Here is a 26,433-nt window from a genome sequence, read left to right on the forward strand (position 1 = left end):
GAAAGGTTTGGAAAAGCGCGTTATTAAATTTATGCAAATAAAATTCAGATAAAAATATATATACGTTAATGCGCCCCAGTTATGAAATAAACCGTGAGACCTCAAAAGACGAAAACGCGCGGATGAGAATTGTTTCGTAAATTACAAACGCCTAATGTTAGTAGTTGCAGGCACCGTCGCGCATTAAGCTTTGCACTCTTGAGACTACGTCGCGCGCAATTCACGAGCAAATGTTTACAGCACCCGAGTATTTCATAAGCGGGCGCAATTAGAAATCTCGAGACGGTGGATCCGTTTTATTTTGAACGTCGTACTCTTCCCTCCTAGGAATGTCCACAATGGATGATTACACAGACTCTCGGCGGTGCCTTACAACGGAAAAAGGGAAGCAGGAAAACCTGAGCTTAAGGTTTTATTTATAGCCGGACGACCCACCGTTAATCTGGAAAATCTGTAGAGTACCGTGTTGCTCGTAAATTACCGAGACATAAATTATTATTTTCCGTGCAAAGCAGGCCGAAGACTGGAAACCAAATATTGCTCTTTACGCCGAGGCATATAAACTATCCAGAATATTTCATAAATATCTTTTAACGTGTTCGATAATGGCGTAGTCAGATCTGTGGAATTTTCAAAGCGATAAAAATTGTCAACTATACTCTTTTCTTTTATAATTATGTAATGCATGTATTAAAATATTCGTGTAAAGATGTAATTTTAGAGGCATTAGGTTATAAGATTTAACGTTGTATTGCTAAAACGTGCGCAAGATCGACAACACGTATCTTGTAATATCGGATTACCATGTAATGCCAACACGTTATACAGGTTGTAATGAGATTGCGGGTCATTAAAGGAGATGGAATACAATGTCAAAATAGAAGCGGAACATGTTCGGTGTTGTCACAAACGCGCTTGTGCCAGAATGCTTTTATTAAATGTTGCTTTCGTGTTGATAATCGGATTGTGCATTTATCAACAAACTTTTTCATAGGAGATTCATAGCCGTCCTATTTTGCTTTTTGCACCGTAACAGTGGTTTAAACTCTTGTTGTATAAAATCGGTAGATCACGAAGCGCGGCTTTTCACTAGCAATTGAACGAAAAAATGGCTAACACGTTAAGTTTATCGATAATATTGTCAATACTTTTTGAATTGCTAAAATACATTTAATTATGCAAAACACATTTTCAAACTGTGCAAATAACATCGTTTCAGTGAGCACTTTTTTTCACGACAGGTAAGGTTTCGTTAGAATCGATATTGATTTTTAATAAACTAACTTCAATATGCAGAGTAATTGAGTTAAAAAAAAAAAAAAATAAAGTTTTACGTACACTTTGCAATCAATATTAACGTGTCTTTTCTAGTATTGTTAAAGAAAACTGCATTAATTTGCAATATATTCAATATACCAAGCAAAAATAAATGTAGCGTAAATACAATTTCCTTCTCAAAATTACTCTTATGAAACTAAATACAAGATAAGAATGTAAATAATCTTATTCTCTGAGAAAACAAAAGATTAAGAAAATACACCGAAAGCCGTCCGACGAATTTCCCCATTGATTTTATGAAACATAGACGAGATAGTTGAATGTATCGGCAAGTATCCAGACCGGAGATGCTATTAGCCGGAATTTTCTGTTTCACTCTCACATCGAATTTCCATCAGGAGTAAATTCGTGTATTCTATATCAAGATGCATCTCAGGGATGCTGGATAATGCCGCATCATTAGACTAAGATGCGCAACAAAGGACACGGATAGCGGGTACTATTAGGCCAGGTACGTTGATGTCACCTCTTCTTACTTCGTCAGCCGGTATCGCATAACATTTTGCACAAGCGTGCTCGACAACAATGGCCAGCATTCTCCGCTTCCGGCTTAACGGCACATCTCGCTGTTCCTTTACACGAGCTACAGTACATTAGAGGCACTCGGAAGAGAAACCGCGCGAATTTAGGAAGCGGGGAAACGGTAATGAGAAAACTCGAGCAGAGATCAAGCGTAAATCTCATTTTTCTTATCCAGGCTCGAGAAACAGCGCATCTCGCCCTCAAGAATTGATGAGTATCTTGCCACGACCGGCAACAAATTTTAAGCAATGGACGAAACGCGTATCTTGTTTTTTTTTATTACTGTTCAAATGAGATTACAGGAAGAATTATGAAAGAAATATAAAGCACATAAAAGTTTCTCGAGTATAATTAAGCAATAATTGCAATGCACATAGTATAAAAAGGTTTATTTTCTAAGTCCTAAATTTTCTAAATATATTAATCATAATTCGTAATGCGATATAAAAAATTTCGTCTTTGTCTATATGTCGATTGCCGATTTTTTAAATGTGAAATTTAAACTCTTTAACGGTTATTAGAGAATACTTTAAAAATGTCTAGGCATTCACATCGCCACACATAATTATCCGTATATCGTCAATGCTAATTAGTCAACAAATTACGAGTTCAACGACGTCAACAATAAAAAGAAAGTTTTTCGGACATTTTATATAAGTGCACGCATTAATGACTTCTGGATGAATTGTGCGAGCCACATCAACTCGTTTGTATGCGCGAAAATTGTACGTTGTGCGTAAAAATATTCGTTGGACGGCCCTCGATGCGAACGACTTTTAAAATGTGCGGGGTCACGCATCGCAAACGTTACAAACGTGTAACATTTTATAAATCCGTAACTGCGTTTTTTTTTTTGCAAGTCGACAAAGCGTCGTTAACGGTACATCTGAATGTTCGATGTGCTTTCAAATGCGCTCGATTACGTTCAATTACTCAAACATGAACGTTTTGCATCTCACATACGGAAAAAATCAACTGAGAAAAGACGAACAAAGTTTATCATTATAGAGGCTGAACTGACAAAAATCAGTTCTTTAAGAAAATGTTTTACGGCACAATATGTCTATTTAGTAAGAATATAGTAAAATTGTGACAAAATGATCCAAGTCAATTATTACTTAATTATAGTTAGATAAACAATTATATAATACTCACATCGAACATGTGAGCACGAGCAATTAATTACTTGGCTGTAATCCTATAATTGCGTTTTAAATTTAGGAAGAGATCCGATTAATGAAGTCATCGCGAGCGTATTAAATTTTCACCTAAATCCGGAGTCCCTATTTTCGTTAATGGCGTTTCACTTTTAATAATCTCCCGCGAGATCTTTTTCCGTGCAACCTCACTTTTAATAATCTCCCTCTTAAATTATGCCTGTGCCCGTCTGATAAAAGCTAGGAGGCATTTTTGCCATCGACCGTCATCGACGCTTTGCTCCCTTTTGCATTCTTCGTCGTCCTCCATTTTTCCCCTTCGATCCCTCCGTTCTCGACCCCGAGTCTTTTCTGCTGCAGCTCTTCTCCAATATCGGGAAGAGAGCAGCTCGTTGCACTCGACTTAATAGATTACATTGCGACGGATCGAGCCTTTCGCCCGGGCTAACAACGGGTGCGGCACGAAATAATTAATAAAAAAGAAGAAAGAAGGAGGCGAGATCAAGGGTCGCGTTCTCCTGCTTCGAATCGATCCACAAGATAAATATCGATGAGATTTTAGTGACACGTGAGCGATGAAACGCTGAAAGGAGATAATTTCGCAGCGTAAAGCTCCATTCGAGATACTACTGTGAGTGAAAACGAGTCCTTTCGTTTTAAGAGATAACTCTTAAAGTACGAAGAGTGTGATACGATTAGAAGGATTTGAGATAAGGGTTATTCGCGATGTAATGACATTCGGAATGTTAACGGCTCTGGCATTAAACTTGATTTGCTTTAACACACGAGAATGGGGGGAATTCAACTACGATCCTTATAAGCTCTTTAGATGACGAGAATCATAAGCGTAGCGAGGGAACTGTTGCTTTCCAGCGAGCGGCGAACTATATTTTTATCGTAAAACATTGATGTAAAAATAAAAATTATCACCCGATCTCACGCAAATCTCTCACGAAAAACCGAATTCCAATGTTTGACATTGCTGTGATTAAGAAAATGTTACGGGTATCTTACAAAGCTCGTAGGATCAATTCCAAATATCAAGATTGCCGGCAGGCGTGATGCACTCGATCGCGCAAGAGCTTTTGGTGTCGCTGCGCGAACAAAGTGATGCAGGATAGCCGTGAGGATTATTCCGAAGCTTCAGTTCGCATTGGTCGTCACGAGCGTAAATAAGGCTAATTAAGGAGGATAATTCCCTGAGTGGCACCGTCCTCTCAGTAGAACAGACAGGCGTTAGTCCGGCGCGCGTCGCCTTTCAATAATGCCGTTTACTTCGTGTGTTTCGTTCGTGTTAGACGCCGGCAAGCGGCGTGTCCGTGTCCGTTGTGGTTAATGGCCGCTCTCGGAATTGGCTTTGGAAATGTTCCCTTGACTGACCCGTTTGATGTTTTGTTTGCGCGTCGAATCTGCTCCGATGCTCAAGCGAGTTGGATTCCCTTCGCAATCGCGCATCCTCAAACGGTTTCGTATCGTTCATCGGCATGACTTATGGAAAATAGGAGATTATGGCGCTATTTTCGCTGTATTTTACTTCATACGTTGCTTTATTTCGCAAAAATATGATAGATCATGTGTGAATAATGTGTCAGTGAATAATGAACTCGGTGTGTCAGCAGTACTGGTACGGTTACCTCAGTTTGAAAGGATATGACAGGTGATTGATCGTCATTCATTAATACAGTTTCCAATAACATGTGAATAACGCGCAGCTACGTGTGCCACAACCCCGTTATATTTTTTCACGACAATTTTATCCGAACGAACAAGTCTGCTGTATACATTTATCTATATTTCGGCGTACACTACTTTTTTACAAAGTTTTTTTTGCAAATTAATACAGATTTAGATATTATTTTTGAGACTAATCTTGTTAATTAATATAATTCATAATTTTTCTCATTAAGTTGTTTCGAAAATAAGATACAAAAAAACTTTACGCCGCTAAAATTGTACGTATTTGCAAATTTGAAAAGTTGTATTTTTAGTACATAAAATCATCAATGCATAGATAACTCGGAACGTTCCATAAATACGAATAAAAGGAGAAATCAGTGCGATAGAGCATCAACGTCATACACAAATTCAGCGAAACATATTTATTCATCTGAGAGAAATTGAGAGAAAAGAAAGTTTAATTAATACGGCTATAATGCAAAATTGCATTTTCCCGTGCAATACTAATTACCGCCAATTAATGTTAACAAAGATCGTTATCGTTAGTCTGCCTGCAAAAAAAAGTCGCGACTAACTTAGTCAACTTTCAACTTGCTCAATATGTTCAATTGAGTGGATCTGGGACAACGGCAGCGCAGTAAATTCCACGGCAAACGTAGACTTGGAAGCAGTCACCGAAGCAGGCTAATTCTATCCGCGCGTCTGTTCCAGAACAATCCTCAGGGGAAGGAGTGCCAATTATACCTGGCTAGCCTTTCGTCGGTCACAGTAAATACAGATAAAGGTAATTGAAAGCAATCGTTCGCTGCGAGCTGTGTTGCTCCGTCCGCTGAATCGGAGACAAAGAATCCGGTCCACTTGTTCGCGCCAGTCATTGTTAATACCGATTCCGCGCATGTTCCATTCAGCCGAACAAAACAAGTAGGCACGACGCTCTAGAAAACTTGGCTGCGCCACCAGATCGTCCTCGGATCCTCTTAAGGTTTATCCTCATTATGATTGAAATTCATCTCATCGTTCCAATTGAATAAGAGTCGTTAAACTGTTTAGACTTATCGTTAGCTTCGAATCAATTGTTTTGAAATAGAGATACAATTATATAAATTATTTCTTTCCATCACGATTATTTCTAAATTCTTTTTCCATCAAATGCTATTCTTACATTCCGATACAATAGCTACTTTACTATTGTATTTTCTGTGTGAAAGCAGCAGCATGGTTTCTGTTCTTCGTTTGTCTGACACTTGGTCGGAGATATTGGGAATCAGCAGCGTAGTAGTGGGTGTGGTTCGGCCGAGTAATGGACAGGACCCTTCGTCCACTGAGCAAACTCTAGGACAGAGGTCCGTAATCGAAAGACGCTTCTGGCGGAAATCCTAGAGAACGCTCTCGTTCACAAACACTCCTCCGTCGAGGATTAGGAGCTTGGGTTCTGTATCCATGCGCGCTGATTGCGTTTTTTTCTCTTTTATGACAATTCCACAAAGCGTATGAATTTGACGTTTTCAGCGGAAAATTGGAGCATACAAAACGTGAAATCAAACTTTGTTTTTTGAGACAATTACTCAAAATTGTCGAGTAATTTCCTCAAAACCCCGTAATTCAATGCTAATGCGTCTTATATAGAATATTGTATATTTCAATGTGAATCTATTGCGTACGTTTTTCCGCTTTAGAAATCCACGCCGATGAAAATTTCCGGTGCGTTAAACTGTATGCGACTTTCACACAATGTAAGTTGATAAAGAAAATGCAAGTCAGCGTTCGCTCAAGGATGCAAAGTGATAAAAGTCTACTCAGCCCTTTTGCCATGTAGATATTATCGTTTCACGGCTGCTTTGTCGCAATCATGTCGGTGAACCCTTCGATAAGAAGGACGATGGCTTGCCACCTCGTTTGCATATTTCTCGTCGGCAAGTTAAGCGTGTTCGCTAATCAACTGCAAACGAGCGTGCAATAAATTAAAAGTCAGTGAATGTTCTTGGCATTCGTCGAATTTTGTAGGTTACGAGGTAATAACTTTAAGAAGATTTTCCGTGGAAGATAATGGTCCTTGAAGAAGTACTCGAAGGGTCAAATCCCCTTTATCGGGGGATAAAATGAAAGAAAACTCCTAAAGATGAGGAGGAGAAAAGAAGGGAGAAAGGCGGCAGCAAACAAAACTCAAAAATCATTAGAGCGCCGATGAGACTATCGAGAAAATTATACAATCAAATTGAAGGCGTAATTAAAATTTATAGATATTGTAATGTTGATGGAAAAATAAAAATTATGAAACTCAATTACTGCTAGATACTTTTTACTTTATATTAAAAATTACTTTACGTATAATAGGATATTAATTTTAAACTTCTTATAAAGAAACAAACCCGGTATACGTAAGAGGGCGTATAGATGCGTGCATCTAATGATCAATTTAGTTGCACTAGGGGCTGCCTTTAATTGGCAAACGGAAAGGCTTGGAAACGGTAGAAGAAGCAAGTGTAGGATAGGGATTGGGAGGTTGGTTACTCCCTACTGCGCGTCCTTAGTGCTGGCAAATGAACCGATCAAGCATGCTCGGCCAAGTGGTTGCAGAGAGAGAGAGAGGATCAGACCGCCCGCCTCACTACGTCTATGATATACATGTCGCGCACAGCGACATACGTAGTCGACACAAATGTTTGGAATAGGCATGCACCTATATACGTTGCTGTTATTCACAAGTGTGGACATCTAACGAAGATCAAAGGATAAGTGTTGAAAAGCAAATAAGCTGACGAGCTTAAGTTTGAAGACTAACTGTTGACTTTAGTTGGCCTTACTACATATTCCACTAAATTTCCGCAATGTTGCGAACGTATAAGATCAATTTCACATATTAAATTTTCAATTAAATTATTATAGATATACTATTTCAAGAATAAGTCATAGTGGCTGAAAAATTAATATTTTGTTCAACAAAATTTGATGTCATCGGGCGTTTTTCGACTTTTTGTTGCATGGCACAACAGTTGATTGTACAATATATTTAGAATTAATTCCAAGCGCGTAAAGCGGTCTTGGAAACTGAGTTTCTCTTGTTTAATTAACAACTGGTTTGGAAAGAAAAGTTGGCGGGAATACGTCGCATTTCTCACTACACTGAAGCTTGTAGGTGGAACAGCCAGCTTGATTGTAAAATGGATCGGAAGTGATCCGTTTAATCGAGCCCTTCCCATCGCATGTACCATCTGAAATAGTTCGAATGGCTTAGGCTTAATCGTGTATCTGCACGCCGCCAAAGCGATACGTACTGTTGAAGGAATTCCCGTTACATGCTACAAGGGTTACCATTTGATTGCGCGAATCGGCTTTGCATTTTCATTAAGCGCAAATGATCGCGGAGATACGAGACTCTGTCACTCATCGTCGCGCCTCAATTTGCGCGACACGATATCTGCTTTAATGAATAAAAAACGAGTATTTGGAACACATGATATTCTTTAACGCGATATTCCAGAATCGGCGCAAATTCATTTTAATCGTGAAAAATATGACTACCCAAGCTAACATTTCATCCATTTACAATTAGCGGCGATATTAAATGATAAATCGGCGGCAGATAGACGAGCATTGTGAATCGATCAGTTCTCCATTTAACAATTTGCACGTTTTATACGATACCATATATATCTTGTTTCTCAAAATCAATAAAGCAGGAATGAGTCACGGTGTGGTATGTGTAAAATTCAGCAGAATAAACAGTTTACTATTTGCAGAGTGCTTTGCCGATGCATTGTTTATCTCTCTGTAAAATGCAACGAGGAAAGTTATACAAATTTTACGTGCATTTTTTATATTTATGTTGTTAAATATCATATAATAAATATTGAATGAAAAAAGTAACGTTGTTATAGCATCGAATTTTTATATCACGTTGAATTTTATATTAAAATTTCCTTATCATACAATAATAGAAATCTTACAGGAATTTCCAACGGTACAGTTCTCTCTGTTAATAACACCTCGCATAATTATAGCTTTTACAAAGACAACAAAAATCTGCCACGTAACTTTACGTTATTACGAGGTTAGATTGACCCATTTTCTCAAGCCGCGAAATATACAAAATTCATTCAGGCGTTGTAGCAATTACTAACCCTTCTATTGCTCTATTAAACGCGTAACCATGCTTTGTTCGAAAAGCGCGTTCACATACACACCGTATAATCCATCGTTATTCCCGGCCGCCCTCTTTCCAATCCATCGCGGACGATTTTCAGCGTCGTCCGAAAATAAAAGCACGGCGCACAATATGCGAGCCGCCCGGCAAGGTATTCCCGGCGACACCCTTTCACATCGCGCCGGTAACTCCGATAATTGATTTAGCGGCGGATCAGGAACGTAATACATATAACTGGTCCGCGCGACGGCGCCGGCGAGAGGGGAGAGAGGGTTCCGTTTAAACTTAGTTTAATTAAACCGTGGATTTATTGGGCACCGCTTGATACGCGCACACGAAGACACGGCTATAGTAGCGGGCGACAAGAGGATACGTCCGTGTACCTGTGCTGTTGGGAGGGGGGAGGGGGGGGTCGGAAAGGGTGGCAAAATGGGATAAAGTGGAAGGGCGAGTCGGGGGGGGGGGGAGAAATGCTACACGTGTCTACGAGCATCCGCTGTGTGGGTGCATGCGCCGCGTAGACGGGGCGAAATCTTCCAAATGGTCCCAGGAGAGATATCGCGGGGCATCAATTGAGATAATGGCGCGAGTGATCTAAGAAGATCCGCGAAGAAATCGGTTTCGTGCCCCGGCACGGTCTCTCCGAGCGATATCTCTCTCTCCGCGAAAATGTCACGGGATCAACCACGATGCATATTCAGCGGAATAAATCGTACTTTAATGAAGGGCGCCGACGTCTCTCGGGACGCGACGCGAAATGTACACCGCCGAGGGCGAGCTCGCGGTTAATTGGAACCGAAGAGAGATGAGAGACGAAGAGCACTCGGGCTGCACGGTTGTTGGCTTACCTCGCGACGATTGCTCGATTATTTTCGATAGCTATGGCGTTTTTACGCCAAACTGTTACACTGTCGAGAAATCATGTACCGATTGACAGTCATTTTTTGTTCAGTTTCCTGCGCAAATTTTTTTTATTGTGATAGCTCAGATTTCAGAAAACTTTATCAACGATGCAGTGATGTAGATGTATCGAAATGTAAAATATACATATATTACATAACGATATTTTTACATTACATCTTTTTAGACGATGTGAATTCGTGTATGTTTTTTAAGTTTGTTAGCGCAAATCACTTATTTAGATAGAAATATATTTATCATGTTGGAATTTCAATGGGATTAATGCAATGTCGAAATGGTATTATGCTGAAGGACTTATATATGCGGTATATACATGCACATATATACATATATATCGTAATCCGACATCCGACGTTCTTGGGGCGCTGTGCATTTCAAGACCCGCACTTGGTACTGAGATGACTAATATACGTATTTAAGGAACTGGAATGTACACGTAATTAAATTGGTTCTCGTTGAAACATGTCCAATTACTAACAACTCATTACACAAAGTAGAACTACGAATGCTATTTTCCAATTAATCGATGCATTTTATTTTGTGGATTAAACTGATATATTTTATTTATAATTTATAATTAGTTGCGAAATATATCGTGTCAACCAGCGTAAATTGTGGAAAAAAAATTTAATCACCTAATAAAAAAGAATTGAATTTGATTTAACGTACGCAAATATTTTGAAATCATGAAAATCGCAATAAATAAATTGTATAATTTAGATGCATATATATTATTTTATTTAGAAATAAATTTTTTCTATTACTAATATATTTTAAATCAACTGGAGAAAAATAATCAGTTATCTTAATTGTCGCAAAATTAAATATTGAAGAATTTTGAAAAATAATTTTCCGAGCTAAAAAGGTAACTAAGGTTGTGCGTGCGTGCGTGCGTGTGCGTCGTACAATATATATATAAATACACTACGCGGATGAGCAAACACACAATGTAGCGCATGCACTCTTGGGAATTTCAGAATCGAGTGAAGGCGAGTAGTTTAACGATCGTCTCTCTTGTTACGACAATCGAGGGTACCCAATGACGCGTTAAAATAAGAGGGCAATTGTCTCGTTTCAAAATAATAAAACTTGTTGATAACGATGTTATATGCTATTCCGCCGAGATTGCAGCTGTTGCGCGTGTCCAAGAAGCGTCGTACAATTGATCGCGTTCGTTATATACGAAGCTTAGTGGAGATAAAAATATTGCATCGATAAACTCTCAATGGAGTTTTAGAGTTTCTTTGTGCACAGTTAATCACAGCGTTATTTATTGTAACATTTTCCTCATTATATAAAACTTTATGCACAGAAGCGTAATATTGATACAAGACAGATTAATCAGTGATATTAATAAATAATAAATCGCTTACGCGCGATATTACGGCGCAATTTATTAACATTAATTCGCGAAAACAATGTAATATATTATTATGAAAACCGAAAACATTAACTTACAATGATTAATAAATGAAAGATATTCTGTTATGATTGTAGACCGGTTTGTTAAATGGCGTGTTGACAATTTTGTCCAAACGTTACAAAACTGTCGCGGATGATCGCGCGCGATCAAAATTGAACGAACGACATTAATAATGTATAACGCACATCCCCGTACGGTGAACGCGGTCGTATTATACGCCCCATGATGCAATAATACGCGAATATGCAGTGCAAAATAAACATTAAACCTCAATTGTACGCAACGCAACTTTAATGAATTTAATGTGCATATTGATATCGCGCCGATACGTATGCTAACCCGGATAAACACTCATAATTATGCGAACATTTACGTATAAATCGAATCCGCTTGGTGTCCGATGTACAATATTCCAGAAACCGCGCGATTTGACACAAGTCGGATAATATAATTGATGTAGATCGACTGAGAAATGAGTTTTGCATAATTAACACATAATTATTCACTTTAAATGTTGTATGGCGTTTGTTTTTGTAGATTTATGCGTATACGCGGAACGAAAACCGATTGTCGAGTGCGAGCGTGGAAGTACGACAAATTGGTCCTACGCCATTTACACACAAAGACAATTATTCCATCAGCACACTTTATTATCGCCCGCACACTGTGCAAAGTGTTAATGAACCTACAGACATGCATTTCCTTTCACGAAGCAAGCAACAAGGTTGAGACAATGCAAACGAATTCACAAACGGTCTCGTCGACGCCCAGAGAACAAACAATAACTGACGCCGGCTCACTCGTTTGTATTTGCAAACAGTTACAGAGGAAGAAACACTTCTTGCTCAACGCAAACCATCCGAAATTACTGTTTCGACAGGCTTGTTCGGGATATTTTAGCCAACATATTGCAAAATTATAATTTATATCACGATTGCTTATAAATCACAGAAAATGTAAGTTTGGAAAATAAATGCTTCAAATTACGATAAAATTTGGAGTCGATTTCATTAAAAAAAATGTGAATTACAACGATACCATTAAAGAATTCAATTTAACAAATGGAAAGCATTAATCGATTGGTTAAATAAGTATATTTTATAATCTCACACACACAATATCCTTGGAAGAAGAGAGATTTACTTGTAATAGTTACCATATAATACCATATGATAGGTTTTACAAATTTTTTAGTGGTCAGAAATCTAAACTCATTGTGCTTAGTTAAAACATTCGCTATTAACGTTGCAATAAGCATAATCTCGAGCAAACAACTAAACTTAAATGATGGTTTTCCGCTGCAAGTGTTCCAAACTCGAATTTCCTGCCAAGCGAAGATTGAACATTTGACTTTCCATGTACCTCCAGTACTTGAGTAGGTCGTTAAAGTTTAACGATCCGTTAATGCTTGTCGAAGATAATACCCAAAACAATTCGCGGCAAATCGATGAAGTTTAACGGTGCCATAAATATTTTTTTGTAGTTTTATTATGAAAGTGCCATTTAGAAATCTTATTTTTAGCGAAACGTAAAATCTATCGATCATGCTGGAGAATTTTCCTAAATCCAACAAAAATTCCTTTGCACACACGCGCGCGATTATTTTATTTAAAATGAGATTTACTTTACACCCGTTAATTGGATGGCAACGTTAAAGGACAGAGCTGCTTTCTGCGCGCGCCATAATAACGGCGAGATTTGCATTTAATCAGGCCGAGAACTCCTCGCTGAGTTTCTTGCCGGCCATTGTAAATGCAGCATAGCAAGAATGTCCGTGCGCGTTTTTATCTCGCTGCTATTCCGCACGCGAAAGCCGTGAAAACGCCCGCCCGTTGTTGTGCCGCACGTCGAATCGCACGAGTTCTCCATAAATGTTTGCAGTTATGGACGAACGAACGTCACAGAACAGTGTTATTGTTCACTTGTCGAGACTTTGAGAGTTCCGCTGTCGCATTTGCATCCTAACGATAAATGTTCTAAAAAGAATTCTCATGCCGGCGTACCGAAAGTTTCCGCGCAATCGCAGCGCGACTTTGCCATTACGCGGTATCAGTTGTACAGATATAGAAAAGCAAATGTTTATCACAGGCACAGGAATGTGTTAAATAAAAATATTTGTGTTTACGATTACATTGCTCAGTTATGGAAGAAAAATTTAATCACAATCGATCAAAGTTTAATTACGTTATATTATATGTGTAAGTTTGCAAAATCTAAGTAACATGTAACACATTTGTTCCAAAAAATTGTTACAAAAATAAAAAATCTATTTTGAGCAAAATTTTGTAAGTATTTCGATAAAAAGGCCTTTTTTTCTGTAGCGTGCAATTCTACAATTTGCTTTAGTACATAGTCTCAAGTCCATGTACCATAATCTGGGATCTCTTTCAGGTTGTCCCGAGCGGTAAACTCTGCCCGGCATAATTTTAATCCATATCCAACCGCTTTGTGCTTACAGAGCCGTTAATTCTTTATTTACTTAAGGCGGAAAAAAATTATCTTTCGGCAATTTTGCACAATAAATAAAGAGATTTTGTAACGTTAGCGGGAATATTTAACTTAGATTCTAACTGTACGTTATTTTAATAAGAACGAAAGATCGGTACCAAGCACACGCCATGCTTCATTCCGTATTATTTCACACCTTACCACGTCAAGCTGCCGTTCCGTGTTAACATTAATCTCGAAGGCTGATCGCGTTGATTAATGTTGCGAAATTGCTACTTTGAAAAACGATAGAACGTAATTTCCGTAGTATAACTTTCGCACGACGTTAAGTTGTCGTGTTATTCCGAAATACCTGTGTCTCGGCCAGTAAACTCTGCCCGGCTTATAGTTTCAAACAGAAGACGAACAGGAGAACGAGCGAAAAGAAGTGGGAATTTCGAGGGGAGGGCGAGTTGAGAAGTGGTAGCGCACGGACCATGAAAGCAAGTGGACCGTCACCACACTGTATTTTTCTCAGGTTTCGATATCTAATAAAGTTTCTCTTCATATTTTACAAAATAAAGTGCTTCTTTGAGTAAATGATCCTGTTCCTAAAATAAGGGAAAAACAATGGATGCGTGGCAAATGTAGCGTGAAAATATTACTCACCACACGGTCACCCGGATGCTTGACGTAACAGTTCAGCTCCGCCGTCTGGCCGACGATGGCAGTGACATTTCGCGGTGCAATATCGTCGAATTGAGGTTTGTTGTCCCAGGATCTCGTCGGCTTGCTCCCTGCTACTACACTAGCGATACTGGAGCCACCTGAAACAAAATACGCCACTGTTACAGTGATGCAGTAGGAAATGCGAGATAATTCTGCAAGTATCACTTTTCACTTTTAAAAGTTTCAATTTTAAGAGAGATCATCGTGGAATGCTGCATTATCTGCGGGACAACTTTGCACCATGTTCAAAAATTATTTCAATGAAAAAAAATAACGCATAAAGAATAAATTATATAATAAAATTAAAATTTAAAAACAAATTTCTCAAACATCACAAGTATAGAATCTCAGCAATATTGTTTTTACCGTACAATAAATTAATCTCACACGACAGTCAGTAGTAGAGTTAGAATTGTGTAATCGTAATATAAATCAAACCTTTTTGTCATAATATAAAATATTAAGTTGCAGCTTGTTTGGTTTGTACATAAAAACGTCTCTAATGACGGTAATGAGAAGTCGTAATATAATATAATACACATAAACAAATGCATAATTTATTTTATACATAAATGAATAATGCAATTATGAACGACCACATACTGACTCTAGAGTTACTTATCTTTCCTACTTATATTACTTTGCAATTTTCTCCACCCGCGGGAATTGAAACTTTTTCAGTCATAGAATCAAAACATGAAGCATGTCACGCATTCTAGCTTAAGTACTCGAAACTTTGTTATTGATCAAAATTCCATTTCCAATACCAAATACCTACAATGCGCGAACCGAGCAACGAGAAAAAGGAGAAGAAAAAAAAAAGAAAAACGAAAGAGCAATTTATCCATGAACAATTTTCTCCATAAGGTTTTCTCATACTATATTTTATAAAACAATATTTAATTCATCAACATGTACCTTCCTTCACTCACAATCGGATCTAATTTATTTGTTTTACGAATCCAGCAAAAAGGAAATGTTTTTCTTTTGTAGAAGCTATATATGTGTATAAAAAATAAACAGATATTTTATATTTTGCATTTAAAAATATCCAGCAACATGTACAATAAATATGTGTGGACATCACGCTGTCGCCGCTGAAAATTATCGGAAGAAATATTGTTTGAGAGAGCGTGTCGACAAGCTTAGCAAAGCACATAAATCCACGGGCAAATCTTATCTAACGAAACATTGAGCGGGCTATATAACTCACGCTAAGTCAAAGTCGAAGTTAGATGAATATGGAAACTCAATGCGCCGTACATTCAAACGAGATTAGACGCGGAACCCGCTTTACAACATCAGAAGCTGCAGCTTGAGTGGACTGAAAGTTGCGCCGGGTTGCGCATACCGTAGGTAATTGTAATAAGTACTTGATTAAGCCCGAACTTCCGTGAATTATAAAGCGTCACTCACAGCCATTACTCACAGTCCCTATGTACAGTCTAATGTTCACGAAGCGCGATGCTGTTCGCGCCAAGAATATGGTTATCTTCTTTGATCGCATGCATCGATGCAAATAATTTAGAAATTAGTAACTGTACGGCGCATTAACGTGTCTGTGTGCGCGCACTTTCCGCTTTCCGTCTTACTTCTGCACTGCAATGTTGCTAACAGGGAGTATTTGATATAATGTTTAAAAAAAATTCACTTTAAGATATGATGTTTAAAAGTCCGAAAAAATTTTCTTTACGTCACAAAAAGGTTTCTCTGGCAATTTATATGTTCAAATAAATTAAATAAATTACTACTAGATCAATTAACTGTGCGCATTAACATCCAATATATGGCCAATCATATATTAACGTGTATTTTTAATTGCATTTCTAACAGCGTTAATTACATAACCGATTTACGGAATATCGATTAATATCTTATAATGATTTACCATTGTAAAATAGTACATCCAATTCTCAATATTAATTAAAGTCATTTACCTATGAAGCATATCGATAAATGCGCTTCAAATATATAAATAACACTAGTAAATATATAATTTTGAGCTAATTGTAATCGAATCACTCATATACGTGACAACAAATTAAAATTTAATTTACTTCCAGATAATTAAACATATTGATTTAAAAGAAAAAGCATTAATACCATTCGTATAATGAGTTAATCCCATGATGTATAATGTACTTTCTAGTGCAAGTTTTATTCAATTTATATAAATTGCTCGACTTGCCATTAAACGAGGTTTCGACGATCGCGGAGATCGTCATTATCATAATCCCATAGGAGTAGCTGAATACGATGGAAAGGAACGGGCGAATCAAGGGATGGCATTGGAAAGCCCAATAGAACGGCCGCGCAACGGGCAAGAAAGGCGAGATAGAACGCGTCCGATAAAATTTTCCATTGTATGCCGGGGAAAATGGTACTTGGGTGCGAGTAGAAATTGAAATTGTTACGAGGTACATGTGGAAATTGCGGAAATCGCGTGACGATGTTCAGAGCGTAACGAAGGTGTGACGGGATCAAAAAGGTCGGTAGCTTGAAAATGCTGACGCGCTGCGAAATTAATTCACCGTGATTTTATAGCGAGATTAATTCATAACTACGACAATGTAATGGAAATTTTGCAGCTCAAAGTGTTGCTTTCGTTGTCAAAAATGGAGAAACGAGTTCTCATAAGGTGCGAGATAGAAATTTTATATACAAGTCCGATTATACATATATTTTATTAAATCCGATAATACTTATACTACGTGTAGCATATGTAGCATGGTAGCAAGACGGATATTGCAATATCTTACATAACATATGTACCGGCATTGCGTTCCTATCCATAGAGAAATTTTCAAGTATAAATTTTTATTATAAAGTATTCTACAATCTATAAATCTCACAAGCTAAATTTAAAAATCTAATTTTGCACAGTATAAAAAGATAAAAATCTACTGTATTTATATATTTTATAAAGAAGTTTTTTTTTTATTCTTTGATTGAATTGTTAAATTTGATATAACAATATAATTAATAAAATTCTTTATAAACTTTGTATTTGAAATATATAGAACATCATTTTCACATTATCTAAACTTTTACATTCCTCGGCAAGGGCATGATTCGCCATGGAGGGAGATTCAATAAAGCATTCTCTCCCAACTTTCAATGAGTACCGGCAAATGAAAGCTATCGTGCTCGATTTCCTATACGCAAAGGCTATCCCCCTCACTGTATCTTGCACGAATTCAATAAGGTGCTGCATTCTCTGCACTCCGCGGCAACAATAACTTCTTGTTATGGTACGGGTTAAGCAAACACCGCACGCGGGTCACGAGAACAATACAGGCACTACCCACTCGCCGGATGATTTTCCAAACTTCGTACCTTCCAGTCTCGGCACGTAATCCGAGTTGTTTGATCTCTAGCTTTCAACTGGGCAGAAAACAACCCTAGTGAAATTTTCCACTTCGCCCTTAAATTTAACAGCAACATAAGCAATGTATTCTTTATTTCTAATTTTATCTTCGTACTCCATAAAGTACGCTAAATTTTGCAAGAATAAACAATAACGATAAATTAATAACAATATAAAATCTGTAAAGAATGTATGCACTGCAATGTAAAGAATAATAATACTTTAACACTTTAACAATGTAAAGTAACACTTAGCCAACCGATGAGATAGATCTATCTCATTACACCACCACCGCCATAAGCGCTTAATATGTACAAACACGATAAACATCAATAATTGCCGTAGTTCAAAGTTTAAAATAAAAAATAACATCAGTTTTTTTTCAAAACTCGATTGAACACAACTCGTATAATTTTCTTCTTAAATTGAGAAAAAATAAGTTTTACAGTTCATAATTTCAAAGTTGAATTTCATAAATTCCTTATCTTTATGTTACAAAAGTTGAAAATAAAACACATCATTATGCGCGGCAACCTGTGCAATGCCTGTGCAGTTAGACATAATAACGCGTGCGGTTGACAAAGCGATAAGATAGATTTTTATATCATAGCAAACGTAAAAAAGTAGGAAAATTGTAAGAGATTTCAAAATTAACATGTATATTAGATTCTCACACCATAAGTTTCTAATTATAAAATATTTAATATATAATACCTTGAAATATTTAAAACTTCGTGGAAAAACGTATCGCACGTTAGCTTTTAAACCTTGACGCGAAAATACATCGCCATAAACGAATTTGTGTTACTGACGTGTTTTCTACCCTTTAATAATTTGCACGAAAAGCGAAAATTCTTTCTCACGTTGATGTGACCATGCGCCACGAAAAGCAAACGCGGTAATACCGTTAATGTCAAAGCGCGTTGCGCTTTATTCACGATCTACACCGTATTTCACCGCGCTAAGCCGTGTCGAATCTTGGCCGGCTCTGAAACAATATTTATTTGCCGTTACGATAGCGAAAAGCGAAGCAAATGCCTGTACAAAGTGTCCCGCCGTTACGATACTCGGCCATAGTTTTCCGACCAGTTCCTATTCCAGTCGCACTTGGCTCTGAATTGCTCTGGCGATATTTCGAAATGGATCGTATCATCGATTTCGGCATCGAGTGCATTGCCGAAGGGTCCGTTCTTTTCTAGCCATTTTATTCTGTTGCTCGTTTCGTCGCAATTCGTCGCGGTGCACGCTCGATCGGCTCGCAGCACTATGAGTGCGTATTCCTTTTCACCTGCGATCGAGAAGCCGGATTTTGCCATTCGGATAAATCGACGACTCGCGAGCGACATTGATGGCAATCGCGCGAGCTAAGTCGAGGTCGGAAAATGATATCTGTTTTTATCACTTTCTGCTCTCAATCTGTGACGAGATCGAATCAAATATATTACCAAGTGTGTAATTTGTCTGATTCCGGAAGAATTGATTTCCGGGAGAAAAATTACTTTTTAAATAGTAAAATTAAAACAATCTATGTGTGTGACTCATTCATTACACTACTTGGCCACATTTTAAACAAGATTATCTTATTTCGATAATATATCAAAAATATAAAAAGTTGCAAAATTAAAATATTTATTATTAAAATGTGCAAACAATGCTGACTAAAATTAAAAGATATTTGAATTTGGTTATATTTTCCAGCCCCGAGGAACAATGTTAGAGAATGTGAAATAAACTGGGAAATTCTCCTTCTCTTTCTCTCTTTCTCTTTCGCAGGGTGTCATAAAAGATTAAGACATCACTTTGGCGGAATACATCGCGCGAGATCGAATTTGCACGAGCGCGTGTGTTTCGTGAGCGGAGTTAAGTTTTCGCCTGTGGATGGCTACACGGTCGATAACGATAACGATATGGCGAGGCAACCAGTTACGATCCCGCGCTCATATGCCTCCTTTGGGATGGGACACGAGCATATTCTATTAACACGACGGTTTACACGGTCGCGCATCCCTCGTAAATAGAAGTGAGCAAACAGATTCTCCGCGCGACAACGCAGCCATCGGCGCGCTTTGCCACGCTCCGTTCGGCAATTTCATCAGCGCTCGTTCGCATAACTGAAAACCGTGAAAAATGAGGACGTACCAGCGAGAAGAGGGAGTACAAAGACCTTCCGGCATTTTCCGGAAAAATGTTCGCGCGCGCTGTGATACGCGCCCGAGAGCAATTTATCACTCTCAGAACGCCGCGACATTAATAAGCGTTTCGGATCAGACAATGAGCGGTGGAGTAATTCTGACGAGAAAGCCGCGAGTAGCTCGTCTCGGAAAGATTTGTCGCTACTGGCTGGAGAAGTTCTGAGTAAAATGTGATATTAACGTTGTACATAGATCTTCAAATTCAACCGAAAGATGCTCGAAAGGTTCGGATTTCATATCTTTCAATGTCCACATAACTATTTCGTTTAATAACAAATTATTCCATTATTGTTTATTGTTTCACAAATGTATATAACTATTTAATTTAATATCACAAATTATTCTATTGTAATAATATTATTTGTATTATATAATTCTTCGTATAGGTCGCATTATTGGTTCAAATACGATAACAAATAATACGAAATATATGTTTAAAATTTATATCAAGGTCTGGTATCAGATAAATCATTATATTAATAAAAACTCGTTATTAAAGTATTCTTTTTTTGCGATAGTAACGATAAAAAACGATAGTAGATAAAAACGACGGTAATGATTATCATATAAACTTGATACGATAAACGCGATGAACAAATATATTTCCATCGATACATTGTGTCAGTAATATTATAATCCCGTAAACATTTTTAATTGTCAAATGTATTTCATTCGAATACTCAATTACAGTTCAATTAAACATATATCGCGACTTTTATATCGCGCTATATCGACCGATACGAAACTATAGAGTAATATTTTTCAATACGATTTTTACGAGATCCATTACGAGATTTACTACGGAACTCCATTCATCTCGTAAATCAGAAACGTGCGCTCGAATCGTGCGTGCTTCCCTTTTGCGAGTAAAGCTAATTTAAACGCACGTGACTACAAAGACGAGCTACCGAGATAAATAATACCGCGTATGTCGGAGGGATAGTAAGCATATTATGGGCTATCTATGTAGATAAAAAGAATACAATGGCGAAAAGACGAATACAAAAATCCGAGCAATATGCGCGAAAAGTTTACAGATTATTTGTTTATTTTTCGAGAACAGAAGTCGGAAAGCCGGACACGCAGAAAGAAATTTCCAAGTCTCTACTATATCAGGCACGAAGCAGCATATACTGATAATACAAAACTCGGGCCATCAAAATGCGCGCGAGTACAATTTTTGATCGCTTCTATAATTGGCTTCAGCCAATACTAAGGAACGTAATTGAATATTTTTTAGAAATAAAAAAAAGTGGAAAGATATTGAATATATAACATAATGCTACATTTATTCATATAGTAAAATGTTATTCAATACAATTATTTAAAAAATGATAGTTTTCTTACGAATCATTTCGGCTAATAAATTTGTTCTCATGTTGCAAAATAAAGAATCCGTAATTAAAATTGTTTCCTTCTTATTCGGATGCACACTATAAGCGTATCATTTCCTTCATACGAAAATGCTTCTAAACAGAATAAATATTCCGGCTGTTCTAATCTGATGATGCATCTAGCACAACACAATTTCACCTGTATCATACGTATTCAATAGCGAGCTGAAACTTTACGAAGCCCATTAGCGAGTTACTAGGGGATGTTCCATCGAGCGAAGTCAGCAGTTAAATTCGCGGACGTTCAAATCTCACGAGACTGTTCAGCTTCGCGGCACTAGTGCCGTCCTTAAGGGCGAGAATTCTAAAGCGTTCACATCTATGCGTGCGCGCATTGAAGAGAGTGCGGAGCCGTGAAGGATGGGAGTGAGTAATCGAAGGGATCGTCGGCCTTAACGAGCAGAGGACCTCGTAGCGACACTTGACCCTTGGCCAACGTAGAATATAGCAAGGTCAGAGAGACGGAGGGAGAGCACACATTGAAATTCGAAACCTGCAAATTTAATGCGCCGAGAATTAGCTATTAAGCGTGAACAATGCCGTAATCTTGCTCGGTGCATCTGTTCTATCCGAGCGCGATAACGCTTATTGCACAGTAAACGACTCAGAATATTAATGCAATAATAGCAGCGCTGCTCGATAATCCCGCGCATAACTAAAAGTAAGTCTAAATAAATGTCATCCCTTTCACGCTAAGAATTTATTGACCGGTATTAAATTATTCAGGATTGTTGTTACAATTCATCCAAATATCTTAATGAGATATAGATTATTGATTAAGCAATAAAAATGCGAAATAAGATTTTGCTTTTTATCAAGTTCCTCAAACTTTAATTTTGAAATCAAATTGTTTACTTCACTTTAAAAATTCTTTTTTGTAGTTTAAAATTAAAATTATTCTTTTTTATTTTAACGTTGAAATTTTAGTTGAAATTTTTTTATTTTAATTGAATTGAAACAATTTTAAGACTTTCTACATTTCATTTCTTTTAGTATCAAATACATCGTACATTGTACGTTGTATTTTTTCGTAATTAAAAGAGCATTAAATTAAATATCACGTGATACCTACAGTTTAATCTACAGCATAATTTATAATATTATTACAAATCTTATTAAAATATCTTTCTTCTACAAAAAACGGCTTTACAGCTACAAACTTATGCTTACTACACTATACTGAAGATAAGCACAAAACCGTAAAAAGCTTACAGCTGAATGAGAGTGACGAAGATGAACTGCAAAAGCTATATCATCTGAGATGATGATGAGTTGGGACGAAAGTATGTCGAAAATGCGACCTCGCGGTTAAATAGGTATAGTCAGGTTGAAAGGTTGGTCTGAGACAGCGCAGGCTCGCGGATGAAACTAGGCGCGGCCTGGTTCGAGAAAATTGCCACTCAGAAAGTTACGTAACCGAGGGGATTACAAAACTTATTGTATGGGGAGAGAACGAGGCGCCGAACCAAGTCGCGATGTATTCTTACAAGCCGCAACGCGACTCTCATACGAGAAGAAGCGCCGATATAAACCGCCTTCCTGGACTACCTGAATACAGGCTGGCGAAAAAGTGTGAGATAATAGAAATTTTGGTCGCTGCACAAAGTGGTCGCTGCTATTTGTTAAATAACTATTATTAAAAAATTTAATAATTAACGTTTCCATTACGTAACAAAATATACATATAAAATGCATAGAAAGTTGAGAAAATTTGATTTGTTTAAGACTTGATTTGAAGAGATCGGAACTGCGTTGTGAAGAATTGGAAAAGGAATCAGGAACGCTCCTGTTCCAGAAAATTGCCACTCAGAAAGTTACGTAACTCGAAAGATTACAAAACTTATTGCGTGGAGGGAAAACAAGTCATCGACCGACGCCGCAGTGCAACATCAACCCGATCCTTCTGAAATTCCATTCTTACGTGCTATTTTGAAGCGGAAGTAAGTAAGATATCTTGTGTCTGCAGTATCATAATTCTACTCGCAAATGTGCAAATTACGTTCAAAACTCTGCACCGTCGTCTCTTTCAAATCCGCGCCGTAGCCAGCAAACGTCCCCGAACGAAGAAAGTAATTTCGCATAGATTATACTTGCGAAAAAACTTGAAAAAAAAAAAACAGATCCAATGAGTCATTTTATTAAATACTTTGATCGGCAAAAAAAATGTGTGCTTTTATTTTTGAACTTGTAACTTCATCGCGTTTATGTTACAAAATTGCAATAAATTAATTGTACATATGTAAAACAACTGTTTTCAAATAAAATTATAACAATTTGAGTGAAATATTCGAACTGCATGTTCGTGTAGCAAATACAAACCTTATTTAAAAGCGGAAATTTAATTCTCTCGCACTATTAATTTTTTTCATCGTATACGTATCCTATTTTCTCGCAACTGTGCGGGATTTTTATTCACGCGCGAGTAATATTCACGCCGCCAAGCAGACTGTTTAAAAGAAGTGTGTTCCACGGGAATTGCTACTCACGAAAAGATACGTAATTATCGCGAAAAATAGACACGCTAGTAGAGGGAATCATCGACCAGTGCCGTTGTGCGTTTCTGAGACGCCGAGAGTTTCCGGGACGAAATCGCATGTCGCAAGTTTTCGACCGCGTGCTGCTTGTGAGAGAAAATGACGTCCTGCGTCTCCTCGCGCTCTTGCAAAAGTTTGAACAGCTTCAGCTATTCCTTCGATGAAGGATGAAGGCAGTCGGCAGACGCGGTCATTTGTTATTTACTGATCATTACACTTCGACGTGACTGAAATGCTCAACGAGTTTCTGAGGCGGACTAGTGATGATGACAACTGGTGGTGCTATATTATTCCTGATTTCTCTCTGTATACTGAGATTCGCCAATGTCCCGTTTTCTCATTTGATTGTTATGTCAGGGAATAAAGAATTTAACAGAAAAAAGTCAACGAATTCTCGTCATGGATTCGCATAACTTTGATAACTGATATTTTTCCCACAAATTAATACACAGATTATTGTATGTTGCGGGGTAATCAACATTAACATTGGCACAATGGATTTGAACCTCTATAAGAAGTCTTTGTAGAATCATGCGGAATCCGTATTAAGCCGAGTGAATTATTTAGCTTGCGTTGCACTACATTCCGTTTTGTATGTAACATATGCATGAATGCGCAACGGACTTTCTGGCGATCTGCTCATGCGAAATAAAGCTTATTTGCCAAGGCGATAATGAATTACATATAGACGCCAGATGCAAAGTTGCGTTTCATGCAGATTAACAATGAATTAAAGGAGTTAAGCGAGCAACATGTGGTAACCACAGCTACTATTCAGCTGAAACTATCTGATAAACTATGATATTATAATTCTCAACAATCGAAATATTTATATAAAAGTATTTTCATACGCCTGTATATCAATGTAAAACCTGTCTTTTTAATGCTTCAAATAACTTTACTTGAAATCGCTTTCGAGTTTCGCGACGCAATGTTCACAAAAAGTGCTTGCTGATTAAGAAATGGCAATAACGTAAAGCGCTTCGTCCAGCGTGAAATACCCAAACAATAAAAATTTCTCTCCCGTAACATACTGTACGTTGCGTCGATCAAGATAAACTTCAAATATGGGAATATTGGCGTACGGAAAAAGTATGAGAGGTCAGCAGTATATTCAGGCCTGAAGTTACCGTACCGGACATTTTTCTCGCAACAATCATTTTTTTCTTTCCTCACACGACTTCATCTCGAGGAAAGAGAGAGAGAGAGAGAGAAAGGAAGAGTTGGCGCCAAGCGCGAAGCCCCGTTAAAGCCTTCGCTTTAAAGCTTTGTAACTTGGGCAGAAAGTTCGCATTTGAACTATCGGGAAAACCTCACCGTACAGTATAAGCCCGACCTTTCTGATATTATTATTGCCGCGAGCGCGGCTTGCACCTCACGCTGTCCTCGTTTTTCCTTCTTTCAGCCTTTTTCACTTACTTTTCGGTCGCGGAACGTAAAAGAGTCACGACGAGTCATCTTCGCGAAAATCACCTCGCAACCTGCATTCTTTGACGCATTTTCTCTCTAATTACACTCAAATCTTGAGACAAAGTCTTAATAAGCGTTACTTCGAGATCACTCTTTATTACATTCAATTAAATAGTATTCAATACGCTAAGTAATGCATAACCATTCAATATCTGTTTCCATTATTGTACTTTTCGTCTTTCCCGACCGGTTCTCTTATTATTCCCGTCGTTAGTATTGTAGTAGCAGATTGTTTTTTTCTTCGATCATTATTTCAAGGTACGTTATTACAAGATCTGAATATATTGTATTTATTGATTAGTGGAGTGTCTTGTTGAGCTAACGTTTCTTTAAGGTATGATTGAGAAGGAGTAAATAATCCGGCAGATGAAGAAAAGTATCTCGGACTAAACCAAATCCTCTTGAATTATTTGATGTTTGTACTCTTTGAATCACGACGTCATCTGGAGTACCTATGGCTTTTGTTGCGTTAAAAAAATACATTTTTTAACAGGAAACCCGAGAATTCTTTTAAAAAAATTTTATTATTAATAATAAAATATTAATTTAATATATAATAAATTAAGTTAAAAATAATTAGTACAATGTGCATACTTGCCCAGTAATCCGTCATATTCAATCAATTATTTAGTTTCACCTCTTCATGTACTACATTAATCTTTGCAATTATATTATATTTCAAAATATTTAATACAGATAATAAAAAAATTCACATCAATATTGCACTTTACATAAACAGAGAGAGAGAGAGAGTGTGTGTGTGTGTGTGTATGCATTATTACAATTAATATAAAATATGTTCTTAAGACATGCTATGATCGAACTGTTATTTCCGTGAAACGTTATGGCTAAAGGCACGTAAACGAGAAATGTTAAATGACAGTTTTCCTTTTTTTTTTTTCTATAAATTAATTCAAACATATAAAAAAGTTTATTGTATCTTTTTAGTTATTCTATCGCACAATCCGAATATCTTCGCCGTAGCGGGCAAATATTTCTCTGAAATTTATTTGATTGACATCTCATTAATTTAAATGCTAATTTAATTGTGTTTAATTGTTAATTTTATTAAATTAAGTTTTTCTGCATGTGACATTTATATAATTATTAATTGTATAATCTTGTAAATCATGATAAA

At 37.3% G+C, this 26,433-nt stretch overlaps 1 protein-coding gene across 9 annotated transcripts in view; it reads right to left on the reverse strand.

Moving 5' to 3' along the window:
- Positions 1–26,433, reverse strand: part of LOC105675915 (immunoglobulin superfamily DCC subclass member 4-like) — a 339,899-nt gene that overhangs the window by 144,521 nt on the left and 168,945 nt on the right. For all 9 annotated transcript variants that reach the window (XR_010889163.1, XM_067351469.1, XM_067351470.1 and 6 more), the window contains one exon: positions 14,279–14,436. Coding sequence is in view for 8 of the 9 variants with exons in the window: in XM_067351469.1 (XP_067207570.1) it covers positions 14,279–14,436 (158 nt within the window). In the remaining variant the exon portion in view is untranslated. The remainder of the gene's footprint in view (positions 1–14,278; positions 14,437–26,433) is intronic.

The sequence above is a fragment of the Linepithema humile genome, chromosome 3, assembly GCF_040581485.1.
Source record: "Linepithema humile isolate Giens D197 chromosome 3, Lhum_UNIL_v1.0, whole genome shotgun sequence".
NCBI lineage: Eukaryota > Metazoa > Arthropoda > Insecta > Hymenoptera > Formicidae > Linepithema > Linepithema humile.